General features: G+C 38.9%; 1 protein-coding gene across 1 annotated transcript; it reads left to right on the top strand.

Moving 5' to 3' along the window:
- Window positions 1–9,436: 9,436 nt before the first annotated feature.
- Window positions 9,437–12,421, top strand: LOC147935437 (uncharacterized). Its single transcript, XM_087472982.1, has 2 exons — window positions 9,437–10,198; window positions 12,263–12,421. The coding sequence occupies exons 1-2, from the start codon at window positions 9,437–9,439 to the stop codon at window positions 12,419–12,421; spliced, it is 921 nt and encodes a 306-aa protein (XP_087329108.1).
- Window positions 12,422–21,832: the final 9,411 nt, after the last annotated feature.

The following is a 21,832-nucleotide window of genomic DNA, read 5'->3' as shown; positions in this document are numbered from 1 at the left end:
CCCTCGTGTGACCTAATGGGCTGAAGTGACTCGGCCCAATAAACATATCAACCCTGAAAACACTCAATGAATCTGTTAATGCACATCGAATCTTTTTCCCTTTTCATCTCATATGCATTAATCACAGGACCTTCATAAATCACATTCTTCACCCCTTTAAAGAAAACATAATCAGTCCATGAACCAAAACATCTGATACACACATCCACTAAGAATAAACGTGAAAGCACCCAGATCGAGAAAAAACACATGTCAGCAGAATATATATGTATATATATATATATTTGAACATAAAACAAAACAAAGCACTACACATACCTTTGCTGTGTCAATCACTTGTTTAGAACCTTTGCCAGGAGCTATCACGACCTATTGAATTGTTGAAAATTAGGGACTTGTTGCATGTGGGTAGTCTTTCACACTGACATGCCTTTAGTCTAAAGTCCCTCCCAACATGTTAAGGCAGTTGAAGATTCTCTCTTTGAAGATCACATATATATATATTTATATATATTTTTTATATTTCACTCACCCTTCTGATAGCTGTTTCACCATCTTGAACATCAGTGACATCACTTGATTTTTCAACCACTGATCCCAGACTTGTTATCCAATCAGACCATTAATCATGAGGATGTATGTGCATGTCTCTTCACAGCTCTTTGACCTCCTTAAGTCATGACAACATTTGACAGAATGGACAGACCGGCATGACAAGCAGCTATTTCCCACAGTTACTTTCAAAGTGCTGATTTTCTATATATTCTAGGATTTCCATGATCTGTCCTAGCTCACGTTCCTGTCTCAGATCAACACAGCTCAGGCAAATAGATTAGAATTCACAGACACCAATGGACTTCCTTAGATTTACAAATTTGTTGAAGTCCAAAGGCTTGGTAAATAAATCAGCTAACTATAAATCAGTGCTCACATGGTCAATCTCAATCAGTTTCGTCTCAACTAATTCACGAACAAAGTGGTGTCTAATATCAATGTGTTTGGTTCGTGAATGCTGAACCGGATTCTTGGAAATATTTATTGCACTCAAATTATCACAATGAATTAAATGAGTATCAAAATTCATACCATAGTCAGAAGCCATTTGACGCATCCACAGGAGTTGTGTACAACAGCCAGATCCTGCCCAATCAGCATCACAATACCCACTCAGAGCGGTGTTGGTATCCTTTGTATAGAAAATACCAAAGTCTACAGTCCCTTTGATGTACTTGATGATCTTCTTTACAGCTAGTAGATGTGACATCTTGGGCTTGGCTTGATAGCGTGCACAAATCCCTACTGACAGACATATGTCTGGACGGCTAGCAGTCAGATACAGCAGGCTTCCAATCATTCCTCTGTATAATCTCTCATCTACATCCTCTCCTTCTTCATCCTTTAAGAGTTTGTCATTCGTGCCCATAGGAATCTTTGCTTCTTTACTCTTTCCTAATCCAAATCGCTCCACTAACTCCTTGGCATAGGTGCTCTGAGATACAAAGATCCCATCAGCCGATTGTTCAACTTGCAATCCCAGAAAATATCTTAACTCTCCCACCATACTCATTTCAAACTCCTGAGACATGCTTTCCACAAACTTTTTTACCAGAGGTTGACATGTGGAACCAAAGACAATGTCAGCTACATAGATCTGAACAAACATCAGATCATTGTTGCTGTTAAGAATAAACAACGTTTTGTCCACACTTCCTCGACTGTATCCTTGGTCCATAGGGAACGTATTCAACCTCTCATACCATGCTCGTGGTGCCTGCTTTAGACCATACATGGCTTTCTTTAGATGGTAAACATGTTCAGGATGCTGAGAGATCTCAAAGCCTTTTGGTTGCTCGACATAAACCTCCTCTTGGAGTATTCCGTTTAGAAAGACACTTTTAACATCCATCTGATGCAAGGTGAACTTAAGAGCGCATGCCATACCAAACATAAATCTGATTGACTCAAATCTTGCTCTCAGAGCAAAGGTTTCATCAAAGTCAATTCCCTCGATTTGAGAATAACCCTGGACTACCAACCTTGTTTTGTTCCTCACAATGCAGCCACTCGCATCATTCTTATTCTTGAATATCCACTTCGTTCCTACTACATTGACATTAGCAGGACGCTGAGTGAGTTCCCATACATCACTTCGTTCAAATTGTTCCAACTCATCTTGCATAGCAGCAACCCAGAACTCATCACGAAGTGCCTCCTTGTGATTCTTGGGCTCAATAGTAGAAACAAAACATGCAAATTGCACTACTTCAGAGTCCTGAGAAACAGACTCCGGAACAATAGCCTTTTGTTTCTTTCCAGCTAGCTAAGCAAAATCAATTTGCTTTCCTCTAGTAATTCTACCCCCCCCCCCCCCTTGAATCGCACTTATAACATCAGTAGAGGAGTGATTACGATGAACCTGAGAAGATACAGGAACCGAATCTGAAGATAACACATGCCTGTCAGAGACAATAGGACTGGTAGATTCTGGCTCAGACTTCTCATCATCAGTTACCAGGTCTTTGTCAGAGACAATAGGTACCACTGCAATCTGTAGGAAGGAATTATCATCAAACACAACATTGTCAGTCTCCTGAACAGATCGCATGCGTTTGTTGTAAACCCGAAAGGTAGTGCTATGTCCAGAATAGCCCAGAAGGATGCCTTCATCACTAAGACTTCCCCTTCCATAACTCATAGGGAGTCTTAGTGGTCCCGGGGCAAACATACACATGATTGATGTTATAACAGGATGTGTTCACCGCTTCATCCTAGAACCGTTGAGGAACCTGATTTCCATGCAGCATAGCTCGTGCCATCTCTTATAGCGTCATGTTCTTACGTTCAACAACTCCATTTTGTTCTGGTGTTCTTGGTGCAGAGTATTGATGAGTAATGCCTTGATGCCCACAAAATTGTTCAAACTTGTCGTTTTGGAACTCTCCACCATGATCACTCCGAATGGTTTCGATTGAACACTTCTCACTTTTGATCTGCAAAGCAAGTATACGAAAGCACTCAAGTGTATCAGATTTATCACGAAGAAATCTTACCCAGGTGTAGCGAGTGAAATCATCAACCATCACAAAGATGTATCGTCGGCCAGATATACTTTGAACTTGGATAGGACCCATCAGATCCATGTGAACCAACTGAAGAGCATGGCTTGTGCGAATATCTGTTAAAGGACCATGAGATGCCTTGATCTACTTGCCCTTGTTGCATGGTCCGCATGTGAAATGTGGATCGCTTTTTAGCTTAGGCAGTCCATGTACAACTTCTTGTCTTGCCAACTTCAGCATTGTCCGAACATTCAGATGACCAAGTTTCTGATGCCACAACTCTGTTTTCAACTCAGCGGTTGCATTAAAGCATTGCATTTCAGATTTCCACATATAGCAATTATTCCCAGATCATTTTCCTCTGAGTTTTACAGACCCTTGTTGATCAACCGCTATACAGTCCTTCTTAGTAAAGGTAACATCCAAGCCTTCATCACAAAACTGACTGACAATGATCAAATTAGCCTTCAAACCATCAACCAAGAATACATCCTTCTGATGTGGTTGAGTGTTACCACTAGTTGCACCCTTTCCTCGGATAGTACCCTTTCCTCCATCTCCCAACGTGACTTTCCAACAGCAATATCTTTTATATGAGACAAATTGTCAAAAGCACCTATCATGTGTCTGGAGCACCCACTATCAAAGTACCATTTGGCCTGATCAACCTCAGTTCTATCGGCTGTATATGCAACATTACAATAAAGATCATCTTTCCTGACATACCCTTGTCTAACTCTTCTAACAACTGGATAAAAGCTGCCATGCTGCACAAGATTTGACACACGATTCTGAAACTTGTAGCACTGAGCCTTATGATGATTTAGATGACCACAATACCAACATCCTCTCCTTCTGCTGAGGTGAACAGAGTGCTGAGCAGGCTGTTGATAACCATGTGAGTCATACGACTGTCTTCTCGGCAACCCATGCTGCACACTCATTCGCCTGTGATTTGGATTCCGTTTAGGGAACTGATTATGTTGACCGGTTGATGTAACCTGAAACTGTTCCTTCAGTTTCGGCTCAGAGTTCTGCCCTTTAACAAATTGAATAGACTTGTCTTAGTTGGCTCCTTGATAACCCAGACCCCACTTTACGGTGCTTGGTTGTCCAGTACTAAGTAAGGTATCCAGATCTTTGATACCCTTACTTAGCATTCTGATGTTCTTCAGTTGTTCCTCCAATTGTTTCTCAAGACGCAGAGACTTGGCTTTTTCTTCACTCAGTTCTTTAGAAAGCATTTCAACATTCATTTGAAGAGTATCTCTCTCGGTAGTCAACTCACTGATGTGATGAGTCTTTTGCAACACAGTCTTGATAAGGATCCCTATATGATCTTCCATTGACAAGCATGCTGCACACTCACTCTCCATCTAAATCAGATTCAACCTTCTTATCTAAGTCTTCTTCTAACAACAGAGCTTCATCTTCTTCATCTTCCTCAATAACCCCCAGCAGAGCCACAAAATTGTTCAGAATTTCACCTTTGTTGTCTTCTTCATCTGAATCGCTTTCACTCCATGTGATGTAAGACTTCTGTTTGTTTCCTTGTGACGGACAGTCAGTCTTGGTATGACCATAACCCTTACACCCATAGCATTGCAGAGAGTTCTTACGTTTGTTGTTTGGACATTCAGCCTTGTAATGCCCATACCCTTCACACTCAGCACACTGACGCTCCGACTTATCACCTTTCCTGAACCCCTTATCAGAATCAGCGTTTGTGAGTAACGTTGTTCCCTTTTGCTGACCTCTCTCCATCTTACGGAAGTACTTCTTCACCAACAGACCCACTTTTTCTTCGTCTGCAACCTCCTGAGATTCAGCAAGTTTCTTTTCTTCTATAGCTTTCAGAGCAAATGATTTTGCGTTCATCTTCTCTTTCTTCTTTAGTTGCATCTCAAACGCCTGCATCATCCCAACGACTTGATTGTACTTGAGCTCATCAGAATTCAGGGACATATCAATAGCAGATCTGTGAGGTTGGAACTTGTCAGGTAAACTTCTGAGGAACTTCTTGACCAACTTCTTGTCCTTGTATCGTTTTCCCAAAACAACAGATTCTTGTGCAATACCACTCAAACAACTGCTATAATCAGCCACAGATTCGGTTTTAGTCATTTGTAAATTTTTAAAGTCAGATGCAAGATTTTCCAGTCTTGTGCGCCTAACTCTACATGTGCCTTCAAATTTGATGACCAGAATGTCCCACGCCTCCTTGTCTGACACACATCCTTGAACTTGATTGAAAATGTCTCTTGGCAGAGATTTGAAGATGACTGTCAGCGCCTGCGAATTGTGCTTGGACTCTGCCTTTTCTTCATCTGTCTACTTCTTCCTGTGTTTTGGTACCAGTTCACCTTGTTCATCCTTCTCAGTATGGTGTGACCAGCCGTCCTCCACTGCAAACCATGCTTCCATGTTGAGGCTCGAGATGACCTGCTTGATCGAAACTTTCGAGTAACCAAAGCATTCCGGATCCAGTTTCAATGGTCCTTGTAACGCAACAAACTCCAGGGATTTCTCCATACCCTAGTTGCAAGATCTCACCTGTTGAAAAATATACCAGAACTTTTTATCAGGTGTCTGCTCTGATACCAATTGTTAAGGTATAGAGAACACCACACACAAAATAACACACTTGGAACGCGCCAAGCAAACACTTTAATCAATCTTATAAAAACTCTAGTTTCTTACAAAACTTGAAACTAAGCTCACTCTCCTATCTATCTAACACAACACCCTGTGTAGATCTAAAAGAATTAAAAATACACTCACCTTCAAAGCTTTTTGTGTTCGCTTGAAGGTTTACAAAACTCACAACTTTTATCCCATGAGTGCTAGCTCTTTTTTCGGCTAGCACTAGTCTACTTATATCCCCACAAACGATCTCTAACCTAGATCTTAGTGTATCCTAACTAATAGGAAATATTCCTTATCCCTAAGACAATATCCTTTCTTATCTCTTCTAATCAAATATACTCTCAATATCCTCGAGTATATCTTGAACTCTTTTCTCTTCCTTCTCACGCATCTTGTCATCGTGTCCCACAAAATATCTCTACGTCAGCACGCCGCCACATCAGCATAGCAATCCTCTGAGACATGAGACACTCCACAGCCTCCTGTTACCTTCAGAGCTCTGATGCACTATCAATATATAATCACGTCGTATTATTAAATATAAACACATAAATCTAATTATCTAAATATGAAATACTACCACATGGGTATGTAACATATATACCGTATATATGTTAAATATAAACATGTAAAAGCCGTGCGTAGTTAATTTATTACTAATTACATATACTTGTATCAAAATTTTGTTGCGTAAAATTTATTGGACTTATTAATTACAGAGGAAACATAGACACAATTATACATTTGTATACTATAAATAAGTGTAGCTAGCCATCTTATTCTCTCTAAATAAGTGTAGCTAGCCATCTTCGTTAGCGTACATTAATCACGAGTTTTTCAAGAACCGCTCCATATGGAATAGCTAGCTTCTACGATGGAACAAGGAGGAGTTTGCAGCACGGTAGATGAGAAGCCATTAGAGGGAGTGATCAGAAGAGAGGATTTTACAAACGCAGGCTTCCCAAGACAGAGCTTTGAGAGTCGGGTGAGAAGGAGAGAGACATAAATAAGATGTTCTTCGTGAAAACTGAAGAGCAAGCGAGTGAAAAACAAAACCTATTAATATAATGAATAAACCTCCGATCCATTAATATAGTGAATAAACTTTGATGTGTACATACTTATGAATATTTTTCTTGGTGTAACAATTGCCAAAAATCTGACAGGAAACCTTTTTCTGGAACAAGGAATACATTTATATATTTGTTCCAATTTTGGTTCGCCGGTTCACTTGTGTGTTTCGTTCGGATTGTAATCAGTATAGAGGTAGCCTAAGTTTGCTAAATCGATCAAAAGTGTAAGAAAAAATGGTTAATTAAAACGGGTCAAAAACAAGATATATATCATCAACAATTACAAATAGTAAACTAAATATCTATCAAAATTTCCTTTTCTCTTAAAAGTTACCTACATATTTTTGGCCACTACACCAAAAAAAAAAATTATAATGAATCATGTTATGTGATGTACGTCATCGGGTCAGACCAAAACAACATAATTTTTATTTTAAAAATCTGAGAGACGCAACAGTGAAAGAAAACATATAAAGCCGAGCAGTGAATCTCTAAAATACAAACCCAAAAAACATCTTTGTCGATTTTGATTTTGTAGGTGTAATGAGTAGTAAGGAAGGACAGCTGTCAACTTGTAATTGGTGAATTTTCCTTGTAAACCAAGTTTCTCTCAGCGTTGAGGATCTCTTTCTCTCTTTGGACAAAAAAAACAATCAATAAAAACATTAATGTCAGTATGTAAAAATCTCTCAATTTGACGATTTGACGACCAAAAAAAATAAAAACCTGTTTTCTTTTTCTTTTTCTTTTTATTATTTTTTTTTTCTATTATGTTATATGTTTATATATCGGGTCTTATGTATAGTTACATCCATGTCGTTGATGAGGGTGATGACATATTTGCTGATCTACAAACACTACTAATTTTGAGTTATACAGTAGTATTGACCTTTTTATTATATATAATCTAAATTTTCATAACGATTCTATTTAGATTTAAACTTTGGACTAATCATGCTTGCCGTGTATTGCAAGTCAATGTAAAGTGAATGTTTTTCTCACTGAATTCGTCATGTTTAACACTAAATAGAGAAGTGATCAGCAAATCAATTTTCTACGGAAATTATTAAATTTATCGTTCATTTCCATTACAATTGAATGTGTATGTTAGTTTGATATATTTTGGATTTGGTTTTGATTTTGTGTTAACTGATGAATTAGTATATATCATATCTGATTTAGTAGTTTCCAGGAATGTTGTTGTTGCTAACATCTTCAATCATTTGCATGAGCCTCTCGTACGTCTTCACTTGTTGAGATCAATCGTAGGGTAAGAGCTGTTTTGTCTCTTTTACCTACCTCCTTGTATCACATAGTTTTTAAAGACTTGATTATATAATACTTCTTGGGTTCTTCCATTTGTTTGTTGGAATAGGCCTCATGACATCCAATTTCCGCGGTAACTCGTGGGTCGTGGCAAGACGGTGTTCTTGGCACTAACTCTGCTCAAGATAAGATGGAACTTTACTTACCAATTTATAATGAAAGATCAAAATAAAAGATTTTTTTCTACTCGTTGGTCGTGGCAAGACGGTATAATAACAATTCGTACGTGATAAAAGAATATTCTGGATTAATTATGATTCAAATTATAATATACAATTCACTAAGGCAGTGTAATGATGACTGATCTTATATTTAAACCGTGTACATGCATGCGGATTAAAGAGTTTTCCTAATATTTTCGATCAACAAGGCGGCGGTTATTATTAAACATTCGGGCATCTATGATCCATCCATGTAGAGGGTTTTTTTTTCTTGTGTTGTGCTGTTTTTACCTTTTATAATTTTCAATGTTCCACGAATTGGTAGAAAAAAACCGGTATTGGATCCCGTTTGGTTTGTAAATAAATAAATTCGAGTGAACCAACTTTTGCTACGAGTTTACTAGTTTACACTTCCGACTTGTGGATCGCAACACTAGACCAACTCTAAACCGAATACACTGACTAAGCACACAACTACTCAAGTGAACCGGCGGACCAATATAAACAAAATAGAAAAGAAAAACAAAACAAAGCCAACGATAATACCAAATGTGGTGCAATTTGCAAAATCTCTGTCAGAACTTTGAGTTTAGATCTGTTTTCTACTTTCCAAATCAGATGAGATAGTAGTGTTATTGGTTTGAGAGTTTTAATGACTTTAAAAGTTATATGTAAAATGTTGTTATTTAATCAAAGCTTTTTAAAACTCTTTAAGAATTTGGTGTTATTGGTTGTGGATTTATAAAAAGTTATCTAAAATCTTGATAAATCTAGTGTTATTGGATTAATAGTTTTATAAAGTCATTAAAAGTTTTATGTTATTCAAGTAAAACAAAAGAATCTTGGATCGTTAATGAATTAAAATTTTATGTTATTGGTTTAGAATTTTATATCATTTCCTTCATAACAAAAGTAATGAAAACTGTGAAGTGACCTTAGTGCAGTGGCAGGAGGTAAGTCCATTTGTAGAAGGCACCATCACACCCGGGATCGAGTCCCGGTTCCTACGAATGTAGGAATTTGGCTAATAGGCCGGCCAGTTGTGGCCCAATGGTTGACAAAAAAAAAATCATGAAAACTCTTTCATCAAATAGAGAAATTGTGAATCATAGAGTCCATGACTTTTTGTTATTCTTTTGAATATAGTAACTTGAGATTCTCTTGAGATTTTATGTTACGTTTTGAAGGATCGGATCATCGGCCTCTGATTACCTCTTTCGACCCTGTTGAAAAACACCACAAAAGTCTGTTCCGTTATGACAGGAGATTCAAAGATAACCCAGAAGTGAAAAATCTTATCCTCAAAGCCTGGAGCCTGAACTCTACAGCATCGATTGATCAACGTATGCATCTTTGTCGACTAGCGATCATTAAATGGAGCAAGGAACAAATGTTGAATAGCAAAAAGGAGATCCTTTCCCTTAGCGAACAACTTGAAGAAGCAATGTGTGATGACAATGTGAGTCAGTCCACCATTGATACCCTGAATCAACAACTCCTTACGACTTATAAACAAGAGGAGGAATACTGGAAGCAACGAAGTAGACAGCTGTGGCTTAATCTTGGAGATAAGAACACAAGCTATTTTCATGCTGCAACAAAAAACCGACGAGCCATCAATAACATATCTGTGTTAGAATCTTCCTCAGGGTGCAAAGAGTATGAAGAACAGGAGATTGTTAAAGTCATATCTGATTATTACCAGGATATCTTTACCTCTCAATCAGGGACAAGAGATAAAGTTGTTCAGGAAGCCCTCTCAACTTGTGTCTCACCTGAAATGAATTTGATGCTTATAGCTATGCCCTCCCCATCAGAAATCAAACAAGCTTGTTTCGCAATCCACGCAGACAAAGCTCCAGGCCCAGATGGCTTCTCAGCAAGTTTCTTCCAGTCAAATTGGGATTCGGTGGGAGATGTTATTATTGCGGAGGTCCAAACTTTCTTCATTTCGGGCAACCTACCACATAAAAAAAACCACACCCATGTCAGACTCATTCCAAAAACCACAACAGCCCAAAAAGTTTCAGATTACAGACCTATTACTCTTTGTTCTGTCTACTACAAAATTATCTCAAAGCTTCTGGCCAAAAGACTCCAACCAGTGTTGCACGACTGCATCTCTGAAAATCAATCCGCCTTTGTCCCACAGCGTGCAATCACGGATAATGTGTTAATAACACATGAAGCTTTACAGTACCTAAAGACTTCGGGAGCTGAAAAAAGATGTTTCATGGCAGTTAAAACAGATATGAGTAAAGCCTATGACATGCTTGAATGGGATTTTATAAAAGCAGCTATGGAAAGATTAGGTTTTCATCAAACCTGGATTCGATGGATCATGCAGTGTATCACAACGGGAGTTTTCATCTCAAAAGTCCCCAATTTTTTTTTAGAAATCTCAAAACTCCCTTCCCGAAAAACAATTTCTATTAGAATTATTTTTAATTCAAAAAGTATGCCTATTACCTTACTACCCTAACAAAAACAGAAATATTACATGTATTACCTGGGCTTTATCCACCCATCCAATATCTATTGGATCTAATCCACAAACATATAATTACTTATATTTTTTTTTTAATTCTAAAATCAAATAACTGCTACATTTTTTTCTCATCGTTCTCATCAATTATTTCTCAAACTATTATCTCAAAATCGATTTCGTGAAATTTGAAAACTAGGTATTTTGTTATTATGTTCGATTGGTAAGGAAGATGTGTCAAATTAACAAGCTTTGGAATTATAATTTGTGAATTCTGGGTTTATGTTCATATTTAAATTTTTGGGTAGTAATACTAGTATAACTAGGTAAAACTAGTGCGATTTTGAAATATTAATAGAACTTGGTAATACTTCGTTTTACGTTTATTGCAAGATTTCAAAGATAACTACTCTCTAGCTACTCCAAAATGGCTAAAACAAGGTGTGGAAAAAGAGGACGAAGATTGCTCAAAGTTCACAAACAACATACATCTTCGCTTCTCATGATCAACAGACATTAAAAAGACATTAACATCCTCATCATCATTAAGATCACATTGTACTGATGCTCCTACTAGTAGTGGAGTGTAGCTCAACTACAATCTAACGTGACTTTCAACAAACTCAAGCTTCTTGTATATCATTGCTTTTAACATCAACAAAGTTATATCCATGGCATATGTCATGGCATAGGTTCTCTTTAATTGTATCCTGCCAAAACAATTCCAAAAAAAAATCAAGTAGTAATACTACTAGTTTAATTGGTTGTACTAGATTAATAAATATTACCAGTTTTACTAGTAATACTACATTTACTAGTATTACTAGTTTTACCCAGTCGCAATTATTGAAAATCGAATTGAATGGTCTGGGATTATAATCTCTACAATTCACTATGATTCAACAGTAAGATTCATTTCTTATCAACTAAATAGCACAATCGACCCATAACCCATGGTAAAACACCCAATTTGCTAAGTATTTCAAGCAAAATCCAATCTAAATTTCCAAACTTAAAAACCTAACCCTATTTAATCAAGAATGTATTCTTATGTTGAAGAATACACCTGCATTTTGAAGGAGACGTGAACTAAAAAAAGGTGAAAAACAGCAGGGATGGAGAGCTCCGGTGAAGAAACAGAGACGGTGGAGACTGGAGAGCTCCGGCGAAAAAGGATGGAAAATGACTGAAGAAGAAAAGAAATCGTGATTGATTATTTTTTTAGAAAATAAAAAACAAAAAAAAGGAAGGAAGGGTAAAATAGTCTGCACATATTTCATTAAAAGAAAGAGGGATACAAAGAATAGAGAGGGAGATAGGAGATTTGCTAATTTTTTTTAGGGATTTATGAGATGATCCCTCATCACAACGGTCTCCTACTCCTTCCTGATAAACGACCAAGCAAAAGGTATGGTTAATCCTCAACGCGGAATCCGACAAGGAGATCCACTATCCCCCTACCTCTTCATCATCTGTAGTGAGGTGCTGTCGGGGCTTTGTTTGAAAGCACAGAGAGAGGGTAACCTAGTTGGTATCAAGGTGGCGAAAGGAAGCCCTAGAGTTAACCACCTCCTTTTCGCAGATGACACTATGTTCTTCATTCGAGCCGACCAACAGAGCTGTCGAAACCTCAAGAACATCCTCCATAAATATGAGATAGCCTCAGGATAGAAAATCAATCAGATTAAATCCTCTATTACCTTCTCTGCAAAAACCCCAAAAATCATGAGACAACAAGCAAAGGAGGTACTTGAAATCCAGAAGGAGGGAGGCCAAGGTAAATATCTAGGCCTACCTGAACTTTTTGGCAGAAAGAAAAAGGATCTATTCACTTCTATTGTTGACCGTATAAAGCAAAAAGCCCTCAGCTTTTCTTCACGTTTCCTATCCACGGCTGGGAAACTAACCATGCTCAAGTCAGTACTCTGGGAAACTAGCCATGCCAACTTATACCATGTCGTGCTTCCACCTGCCTGGTTCATTATGCAAATGAATACAGTCAGCTCTTACAAGGTTTTAGTGGGACACGAATACTGAAAAGAAGAAAATGTCGTGGATTGCTTGGAGGAAAATCACAAAACCGATAAAACTTAGAGGTCTGAATATCAGAGATATCAAACACTTTAATAAGGCTTTACTGGCGAAACTAAGTTGGTGCTTGTTAACTAAACCGCATACACTCCTAGCGAAAGTACTACTAGGTAAGTACTGCAAAAACATACCTTTGCTGGAGTGCAGGATCCCATCCTCAGCCTCTCATGGATGGCGGAGCATCGTTATGGGCAGAGAGTTATTAAAGTCTAACCTTGGGAGAATAATAGGGTCGGGAGCTAACACATCAATCTGGCGAACCCCTTGGCTGTTTAGCAATACCCCCTTAGCTCCGATAGGACCACCAACTGAAGCCTCATAGAACCTTAAAGTCGCTGACCTCCTCCTGCCAAACTCCATAGACTGGAACTTGGAACTTATCAAACTCATACTTTCAGCTTATGAGAAAGAAATGCTGCTGCTGAAACCAAGTTTTCAAGGAGCAGAGGACGTTTGGGCTTGGTTACCTACCAAAGATGGCTGCTACACGGCAAAATCGGGATACTTTGAATCCACAAACTCTGAGGCCGATCCCCCGGAAGATAACCAAAACGCCACTACTAGTGAGGATCCCTTTAACTGGCAAAGAAGTATCTGGTCACTTAAATCCTCTCCAAAAACCAAGTTACTACTCTAGAAAGCTGCATAGAACGCCCTCCTTGTACGTGCAAATCTTCTCCATCGATCAATCAGCAACTCAGCTAAATGCCCACAATGTGATGAAGAGGAAACGATCCTACATTTGTTCTTTCATTGTGATTTTGCACGCCAGATCTGGACAATGATTCCTGTTAAGACACCAATCCATCTGGATACTATAACCTCAATAAAACAAGGTATCGATTTGTCAAATAGACTTATCTCCTTACCACCAACTGGTGTGGGAACTGGACCAATCGCCCCTTGGCTATTGTGGTCGATCTGGACTACCTGAAATCAACTAACCTTCAGCAAAAGACGGATCTCGGAGGAGGAAACAATGCATCTAGCCTTGGCAAGAGCCAAAGAATGGCAAAATGCAGACTCCTCTTGTGTCAGAACCGATCCACCCCAAAAACCCCACCATGGCCCCTCAAATCTTAGCTTTGCACTTATATGCTTCATCGACGCCTCTTGGAATGACGATGCTGCAGGTTTAGGCTGGGTGATCAAGGATAAGTATGACCTAGTAAAATGGGAAGGCTCTACATCGATGAATCATTTAGGTTCCCCATTGATGGCCGAAGCACTGGCAACTCTTACCGCGGTAAGAGTTGCACTTGAATCGAACATCACAGAACTCTCTTTCGCTTCGAACTCGCTCATGCTGGCCCAAGCTCTAAACAAGAAGATCTGCTTAAAGGAACTTCATGGGACTTTCCATGATGTCCTTGCACTATCCGCTAATTTCACTAGATGCTCGTTTAATTTCATTTCCCGATCTCAGAATTGACAAGCCGATTGTCTGGCAAAGGAGGCTCTCCTTCTGTAGAAGAATCCCTAATTTAGAAATGAAAGGTCTTTTTCGTTCAAAAAAAAAAAAATTCTCCTGACACTGGGATGTAATTTTCTGGACTTGAGAAGAGATTTTAGCTGTTCTATCTCTATCTGCAAAAGTTCATCATACAAAAACAGATTTGACGAACAAGAGTCAAGATATTAAAGAAACAGATTTAACCCTTTTGAAGATTCCTTACCAAAGATTTTGTAAGATATATGACTTTGGCGTTGGGGTTCTGGAGATTTTAACCTCCCACCATGTCTTCCTACTAGACTCTGTCTTTTTTTTTTCCTCTTTTTTGACAAAAGCGTTGAATAAACAAGAGAATATTATGCAATATTTTTTTAGAAAGTTTGAAAGATTTTATGAAAGATTTTACAAGATTAGAAAAAACAAATCAGCAAGATTTAAAAAAAAAATTCCTAAACAATCTCTTAAAATCCTCATTTTTTTACTTAAAGTCATTAAAAATCAGCAAGATTTTAAAAAACATAATGTCATTAAAATTCTTTCTAAATCCTAAACCAATACCCCCTAAGTTAGACCAAAGTTAGGGAGTGCTCATTTGACAATAATAATTAACGGATATGTTTTAAGAAACAAAAATACTAAGAATTTGTTTAGTGTTGTAAAACACTTGGAGTGGACTTCCATAACGGGCCTGTTATGTGTCTTGATGTGTAAGGCCCATGGCCGATGGCTCATGGCCGATGGACCACGGCCTATTTACTATTGCCTAGTCGGTTTTAGCCTTTGACACTGCTATATATATGTAACCTCATTCGATTTATCAATAATAAAAATAAGAGAATTACATCTTTCGATTCTCTAGTTTACAACACGTTATCAGCACGATTGTTCTAAAGATCTAGCTGAGTAAAAACCCTAAAACCCTAACCGCCGCCGTTCATCTTTCTCCTTCCATCAAAACCCTAAACCGCCATCGTTCCTCCCCTTTGTTCGAAACCAGTTCCTGTTTCGAAGATCTATTAGTGTTCACAAGCAAACCTGTGCTCGTGTTCAAGTTTCATCCAAAACAAGTTTGAGTTTTGTGATCCGTTACGTGTGTGGTTCGCGGTTACGGGACGTGAGCGGTACAAGGAGCGGTCCGAGATCTGTTCGTGGGAAAGCAGCTTGCAGTTTTGTTCGAGGTTCGTGGTTCGTGATCAAGGAATATCTGAGGTCTTTAGCTCCCAGATCAAAACTGGTCAGACCTCTTTTTGGTGTTAAGGTAAAATCGAAACTTATGGGATCATATAATCGAACTTGGATCTTAAAACTATTAAACCCTAAACATGCAAGTACACAACTAACAAAGTTTAAATCCTCTAAATCATATAAAACTTTAAAATTGGATGTTTAGGATTGTTAGATTGATTGTGAATTGCACCAAACTATGTCAAGTTTAAAATCCGGATTGATTGTTGTTACTTGATTGTTTGTTGCATAAGAACCCTAGAACTAAACTGTTAAATTCGAAATTCATAAGAGAAATATTAATCTGGTTGTTCTAGGATATTTAAAATCTGAATTGCATGCATCTTTGAAATTAAATCGAACTTGCATAGGGTATAATTAATCGATTATTGCTAAGATTAATTCTATAAAATTTGGCTGCATTAGAACCCTAAAATCATAATTAAACTAGAGAAAGTCTAGTTCCCTAAAATTTGTCTAAATCCTAATTAGAAAGGGAAAAGTTAAGGAAAAAGAAAATTTCTAAATTATCTTAAAAAAAAAAGGAAATCCAATCTAGTAAAAAGGAAAATTTCTAAAACTCAAAACTATTTAAGAAAAAGGAAATTGTTGCATGCTAGTTCCTATCTAGGTTTGTTTGTTTTCCATGCATACCAAAACCGAAAATAATGAGTAAAGGGCAAGGCATGTTTCGGTCTCAAATACCGCATGGCTCAAGGCATGTTTCGGTCTCAAATACCGCATGGCCTAAGGCATGTTTCGGTCTCAAATACCGCATGACCTAAAGTTTAATATTTATTGCATAGATTGGTCTCTTATTACCGCATGCTAATGATCGGTTGTCTATTTCTGTGTTATGCAGATGGCAAGGCTAAACAACTTAGACTATGCTGCCTTGAATGCTTCTGGAGACAATTATCTGCAATGGGCATTGGACACTAAAATCATGCTGAAGTCAAAGGACTTATTTGAGTGAATTGAGGAAGGTTATGAACCAACTGATAAGCAAAATTACAAGGCCATTATGCATATGCGCCATCACCTTGCTGAGAGTCTCAAGAATCAGTACCTCACCATAGAGAATCCTCTTGACCTTTGGACAGAGCTTAAACGCAGATACGGACACCAATAGACAGTGCTCCTACCAAAGGCTCAATTTGATTGGAAAAACCTAAGGATCCAGGAATACAAATCCGTGGATGAGTATAACTCAGAGCTTTTTAGGATTGTCTCACTCCTTAGGTTGTGTGGTACTGAGGTAACCGAGAAAGAACTGCAAGAGAAGACATTGTCTACTTTTAGCACTAACAACATACTGCTTCAGCAACAGTATCGCGAAAAGGGTTTCAAAACCTATGGGGAACTAATCTCATGTTTGCTGCTAGCTGAGCAGAACAATGAGCTGTTGTTGATGAATAGTGCTATGAGACCTCCTGGTACAGCCCCATTACCAGAAGCACACAAGGTAGATATGGCAAAGCAAAATCTTAAAGAGCCTAAGGAGCCTAAAGAGGCCAAGGAGACCAACTATGTCCACAGAAAAAGACACTATGGCCGTGGCCGTGGTGGCAGAGGACGTGGTGGTCGTGGACAGTACCAAGCTAGTCGTTTTGATGGTTATGGCCGTGGAGGTCGTGGCCGTGGTGGTAGGGGCCGTGGGTCCTTTAAACCACAATCCAAGGCTAAATCGGTTTGTCACCGATGTGGTATGTCTAACCATTGGGCCAAGAATTGTAGAACCCCTAAGCATCTTATTGATGCTTATCATGAGATTTTAAAGAAGAATCCAGAAGCCAACTATGTGCATCTCGATGGTGAAGATGACTTCAACCATGAGAATGATGATTCACTAGACTATGAGACTTCCGATTGTTTTAAAGAAGATAACTAGTTCTAAATCCTGATTTTGGTTTAATTTCTATGCTCTTATGCTTTAATTTCGGTTTATGTATTGGATAATTATTTTGGTTTAAATTCAATGATTTCATTTCAATATATATTTGCTTGTTTTATTAAAGTTAAAACAAAATTATTTTCATTATAGAAATGGCTGAGGATATGAGTGTACTAGTGGTGGATAGTGGATCCAGCCATACAATATTGAAGGACAAGAGATATTTCATAAACCTCATAATGAAAAGTGCCAATGTTAGTACAATTGCGGGTATAGCAAGCTTAATAGAAGGCTACGGCCAAGATCACATATTATTACCTAATGGCACACATATTGAACTAAGTGATGCCTTGTACTCACCCAGCTCTAAGAGAAGTTTATTGAGCTTTAAAGACATTTGATTGAATGGTTATCATGTTGAAACAAAGGGTGAAGGAAGCAAAGAATTTCTATACATTACTGAAATCGTGAATGGACATAAGAAGGTCCTAGAGACTATACATGCACTAGCCACTGGTTTATACGATGCTAAGATTAACATGATAGAAGCTAACTTGGCAAAGAATAAAATGTTCAATGAACAGTTCACTCTATCGCATGACCGGCTTGGCCATCCGGGTTCGAACATGATGCGTAAATTGATTAAGAGTTCGAATGGGCACACTCTTAAAGAAAGAAAAGTTATCCCTTAAAATCTCACGTGTGTAGCATGTGCACAAGGGAAACTTATCATACGACCATCACCAGTAAAAGTCAATAAAGAGACTTTAAATTTTCTGGAAAGGATACAAGGTGATATATATGGACCAATACACTCACCTTGTGGGACGTTTAGATATTTTATGGTTATGATCGATGCATCAACTAGATGGTCACACGTTTGCTTGTTATCCACAAGGAACCTAGCATTTGCTAGGCTGTTGGCTCAGATTATAAGACTAAGAGCACACTTTCCAGATTTTCCACTTAAGACTATACGTCTAGACAATGCTGGTGAATTTACATCCCAAGCGTTTAATGATTATTGTATGTCCATGGGGGTAAGTGTGGAACATCCTGTGGCACATGTCCATACACAAAACAGATTAGCTGAATCCTTCTTTAAACGAATACAACTAATTTCTCGACCATTGCTAATGAGGTCGAAGCTTTCTGTGTCGGCTTGGGGACACGCAGTCTTACATGCAGCAGAAATTATACGCATCAGGTCATCTAGCGAACATAAGTTTCACCATCCCAACTATTAACGGGTCATGAGCCAGACATATCCCATTTCAAAATATTCGGGTGTGCCGTTTATGTACTAATTGCTCCACCACAGAGAACTAAGATGGGACCTCAAAGGAGGATGGGAATATATGTTGGATATGAGTCTTCCACCATTATTAAGTATCTTGAGCCAACTACAGGAGATTTATTTAAGGCCAGATACGCGGATTGTCAATTTACAGAATCCGAATTTCCTATGTTGGGTGGAGAGACAAGCAAGCTGGTTAAAGAATTAACATGGAATCAAGCATCCTTAAATTGGCAAGATCCTCGAACTCTAGCATGTGATGCAGAGGTTCAAAAGATTATTCATTTACAGAAGCTAGCTAATCAGTTGCCAAATTCCTTTGCTGACCCAAAGAGAGTAACAAAATCGTACATACCAGCTTGTAATGCACCAGTACGTATTGATGTTCAAAAAGAACACAATCAAGTTGCTACAGAGTCTAAGCCACGTTTAAAACGAGGTATACCATTAGGTTCCAAAGATAAGAATCCTCAGAAATCTAAGAAAGGTGCAAATCAAACCGAGGTTAAGGAAAATGCAGACATGGCCGCGGCAAATCCTAAGGTACCAAGTGAGGTTTTGGACGCTGAACCTCAAGGTCCTGAAGTTATTGATAATAATGAGATCTCAATCAATTATATCATGTATGGAATACAATGGAACCGTAAGAATGTCGACATTGATGAAGTATTTGCATATAAGGTAGCACTTGAAATAAATGAGGATCATGAACCCACGTCTATATTAGAGTGCACTCAAAGTAAAGATTGACTAAAATGGAAAGAAGCCATTGACGTGGAGTTAAACTCTTTAAAGAAGAGAAGTGTGTTTGGTCCGATCTTAAGGACAACATCTAAAATAAAACCAGTTGGACATAAGTGGGTCTTTGTAAGGAAGAGAAATGAGAAAAATGAAATCGTGAGATATAAAGCACGGCTTGTAGCACAAGGATTCTCTCAAAGACCAGTAATAGACTATGAGCAGACATACTCCCATGTGATGGATGCAACAACATTTAGGTACTTAATAAGTCGGAATGATCTAGTTATACTAATGAGGAAGGGCTGATCCAGAAGGAAACCTGCGGCTTCGTCAACATCTACGACTTTGACGAAGTTAGGCCACCTTTTGTAGATTGAGCTAGCAGGGACACAGAAAGGCTCAGAGATCTCCAATGTCTGGCGTGTAAACTGCGTTTCCTTGTGCGTCAAGCTTAAACACTATTATATCTTTTGTTTTCAATTTCGTCATACCTCTCCAGCAGGCCTCCTTGTTGGTCTTGACTCCACCAAGTGTTCGCGTGTGTAACAGGAATCCAAAAGTTCCCATTTGATCTTGGTCAGCTCGGGGAGGTTTTGAAACCTCAACCTTTGAAACTTGGGTTTGTTCTCGTGTGTGCGGGGATCCAATCAGCCGATGAGGTGGCCTCCAGATCCGGGAATTCGAAACATATCATCTTTTCTTGGAATACATGACACAAGAGGAGAAGAAGCATGGGTTTTTTATTCTGATGTTGTTCCATTGGGAGTTACCTTGAGCGGGTCTACAAAAGCTGAGTTGAGGTCCCAAGAACTTGATAGCAACAACACAGTCCTCTTTCTCTGAAGAAGGTGAGGATATGGCCATGTTGGTGACAATTTGGGTTTGACAACCAGGCAGAGTGACAAGAGGAGGCAGGGGAATGCGTTTCGGATCTATATCCGATGCAACTGGGTTTAGATCATCTTAGAGACGCAGTATTCTGTCTTCCTTCAAATTAGCTACCCAGCCGTGAGATGATCTGACCGTTATAATTTCCTCATCATACACAAACTCCATGGGCACCTTCTTTTCCAAAACCTTGCATTGACGTTCATTAGCATTCATAATCACAAGTTTTCTTACATCCTCTCCACAAGGATGAGCACTGATGATGCAACAAGGAGGGGTTTGCAGCGAGGAAGATGAGTAGCCATTAGAGAGAATAAGAAGAAGAGAAGATCTCACTGACGCAGATTTCCCAAGGCAAAACCTTGAGAGGCGGCTGAGAAGCAAATATAGAACAGAGAAGTATAACTAAAGCTAAATGTGTAATTAGTAGTGTATAAAACTCTTATGTGTATGACTATATATATTGTAACCACATGATCAATACAATCAAGCCTTTCCTTACAAGGTATCAGAGTAGTGAATCCTAGACCTAAAGTTTGTTTTTTTTGCCGCTCTTCTCCTCTCTCTCGTCTTCTACTTTCTTCCTTCTTTTTCAGATCCTGTGTCATGGCTTTCTCTGATGTCATCAACACTACTTCCCCGAATGCTCTTCACAACATCAACATGGCAAATATTACCAAGCTTACTGCTTCCAACTTTCTGATGTGGAATCGCCAGGTACGTGCATTACTTGCTGGTTATGGGCTTGCGGGGTTTCTCGTTGGCACTAACGTTGCTCCGGAACCCACTGTCCTTGTTACTGGTACATCTGCTCCCAATCTGGCGTATCAACTCTGGGTACGTCAAGATCAGCTTCTGGTTGCTAGTCTCCTCGGGGCGATATCCGTTGAGCTTCAACCCATTTTCTCTAACGCATCCACTTCAGCCCAGATTTGGAGTCTTCTCTCTGCTACATATGCAAAACCAACTTGGGATCATATCAAACAATTGCAGGTATAGATCAAACAGTGGAGGAAAGGTACTCAAACGATTGATGAATATGTTCAAGGTTTGGTGTCTCGTTTTGATCAACTTGCGACACTTGGTAAACCTTATGAATATGAGGAACAAATCGAGTATCTTCTTGGTGGTCTTTCAGAAGATTATAAATCGATCATTGACCAGATCGAGGGTCGTGATACTCCTCCCACCATGGCCGCGATTCATGAAGCTTCAATCCCACGCATCCATCTCTTCTGTCGTGCCTGTCACGGCGAATGCTGCTTTCAACAAATCCTATGGTCATCCCAACAACAACTCGTGTCATCAACGCTCTTCTTCTTGGGGTAATTCATCTTCCTTCTCACATGGTGGTCAAGGTAGAGGTTACCAGGGTCGCTGTCAATTGTGCGGTGTCTTTGGTCACAGTGCACGGCGGTGTTCTCAGTTACCCGCCTCTGCTTGCGGTTTCCAACCTAGTGGTGGCGGCTACTTTCCGTCTCCTGGTTTGCATGG

This window comes from Camelina sativa, chromosome 11 (genome assembly GCF_030686135.1).
Source record: "Camelina sativa cultivar CO46 ecotype springtype chromosome 11, ASM3068613v1".
NCBI classification, from domain to species: Eukaryota; Viridiplantae; Streptophyta; class Magnoliopsida; order Brassicales; family Brassicaceae; genus Camelina; species Camelina sativa.
The sequence above is the reverse complement of the archived record's forward strand: the minus strand, read 5'-3'. Positions and strand labels throughout refer to the sequence as shown.

Coding starts and splice junctions, on each gene's coding strand:
- LOC147935437 (XM_087472982.1), top strand. CDS start 9,437: ATGTTACGTTTTGAAGGATCGGATCATCGGCCTCTGATTACCTCTTTC. Junction 10,199..12,262: donor GAGATGTTATTATTGCGGAG/GTCCAAACTTTC, acceptor TTGAAAGCACAG/AGAGAGGGTAACCTAGTTGG.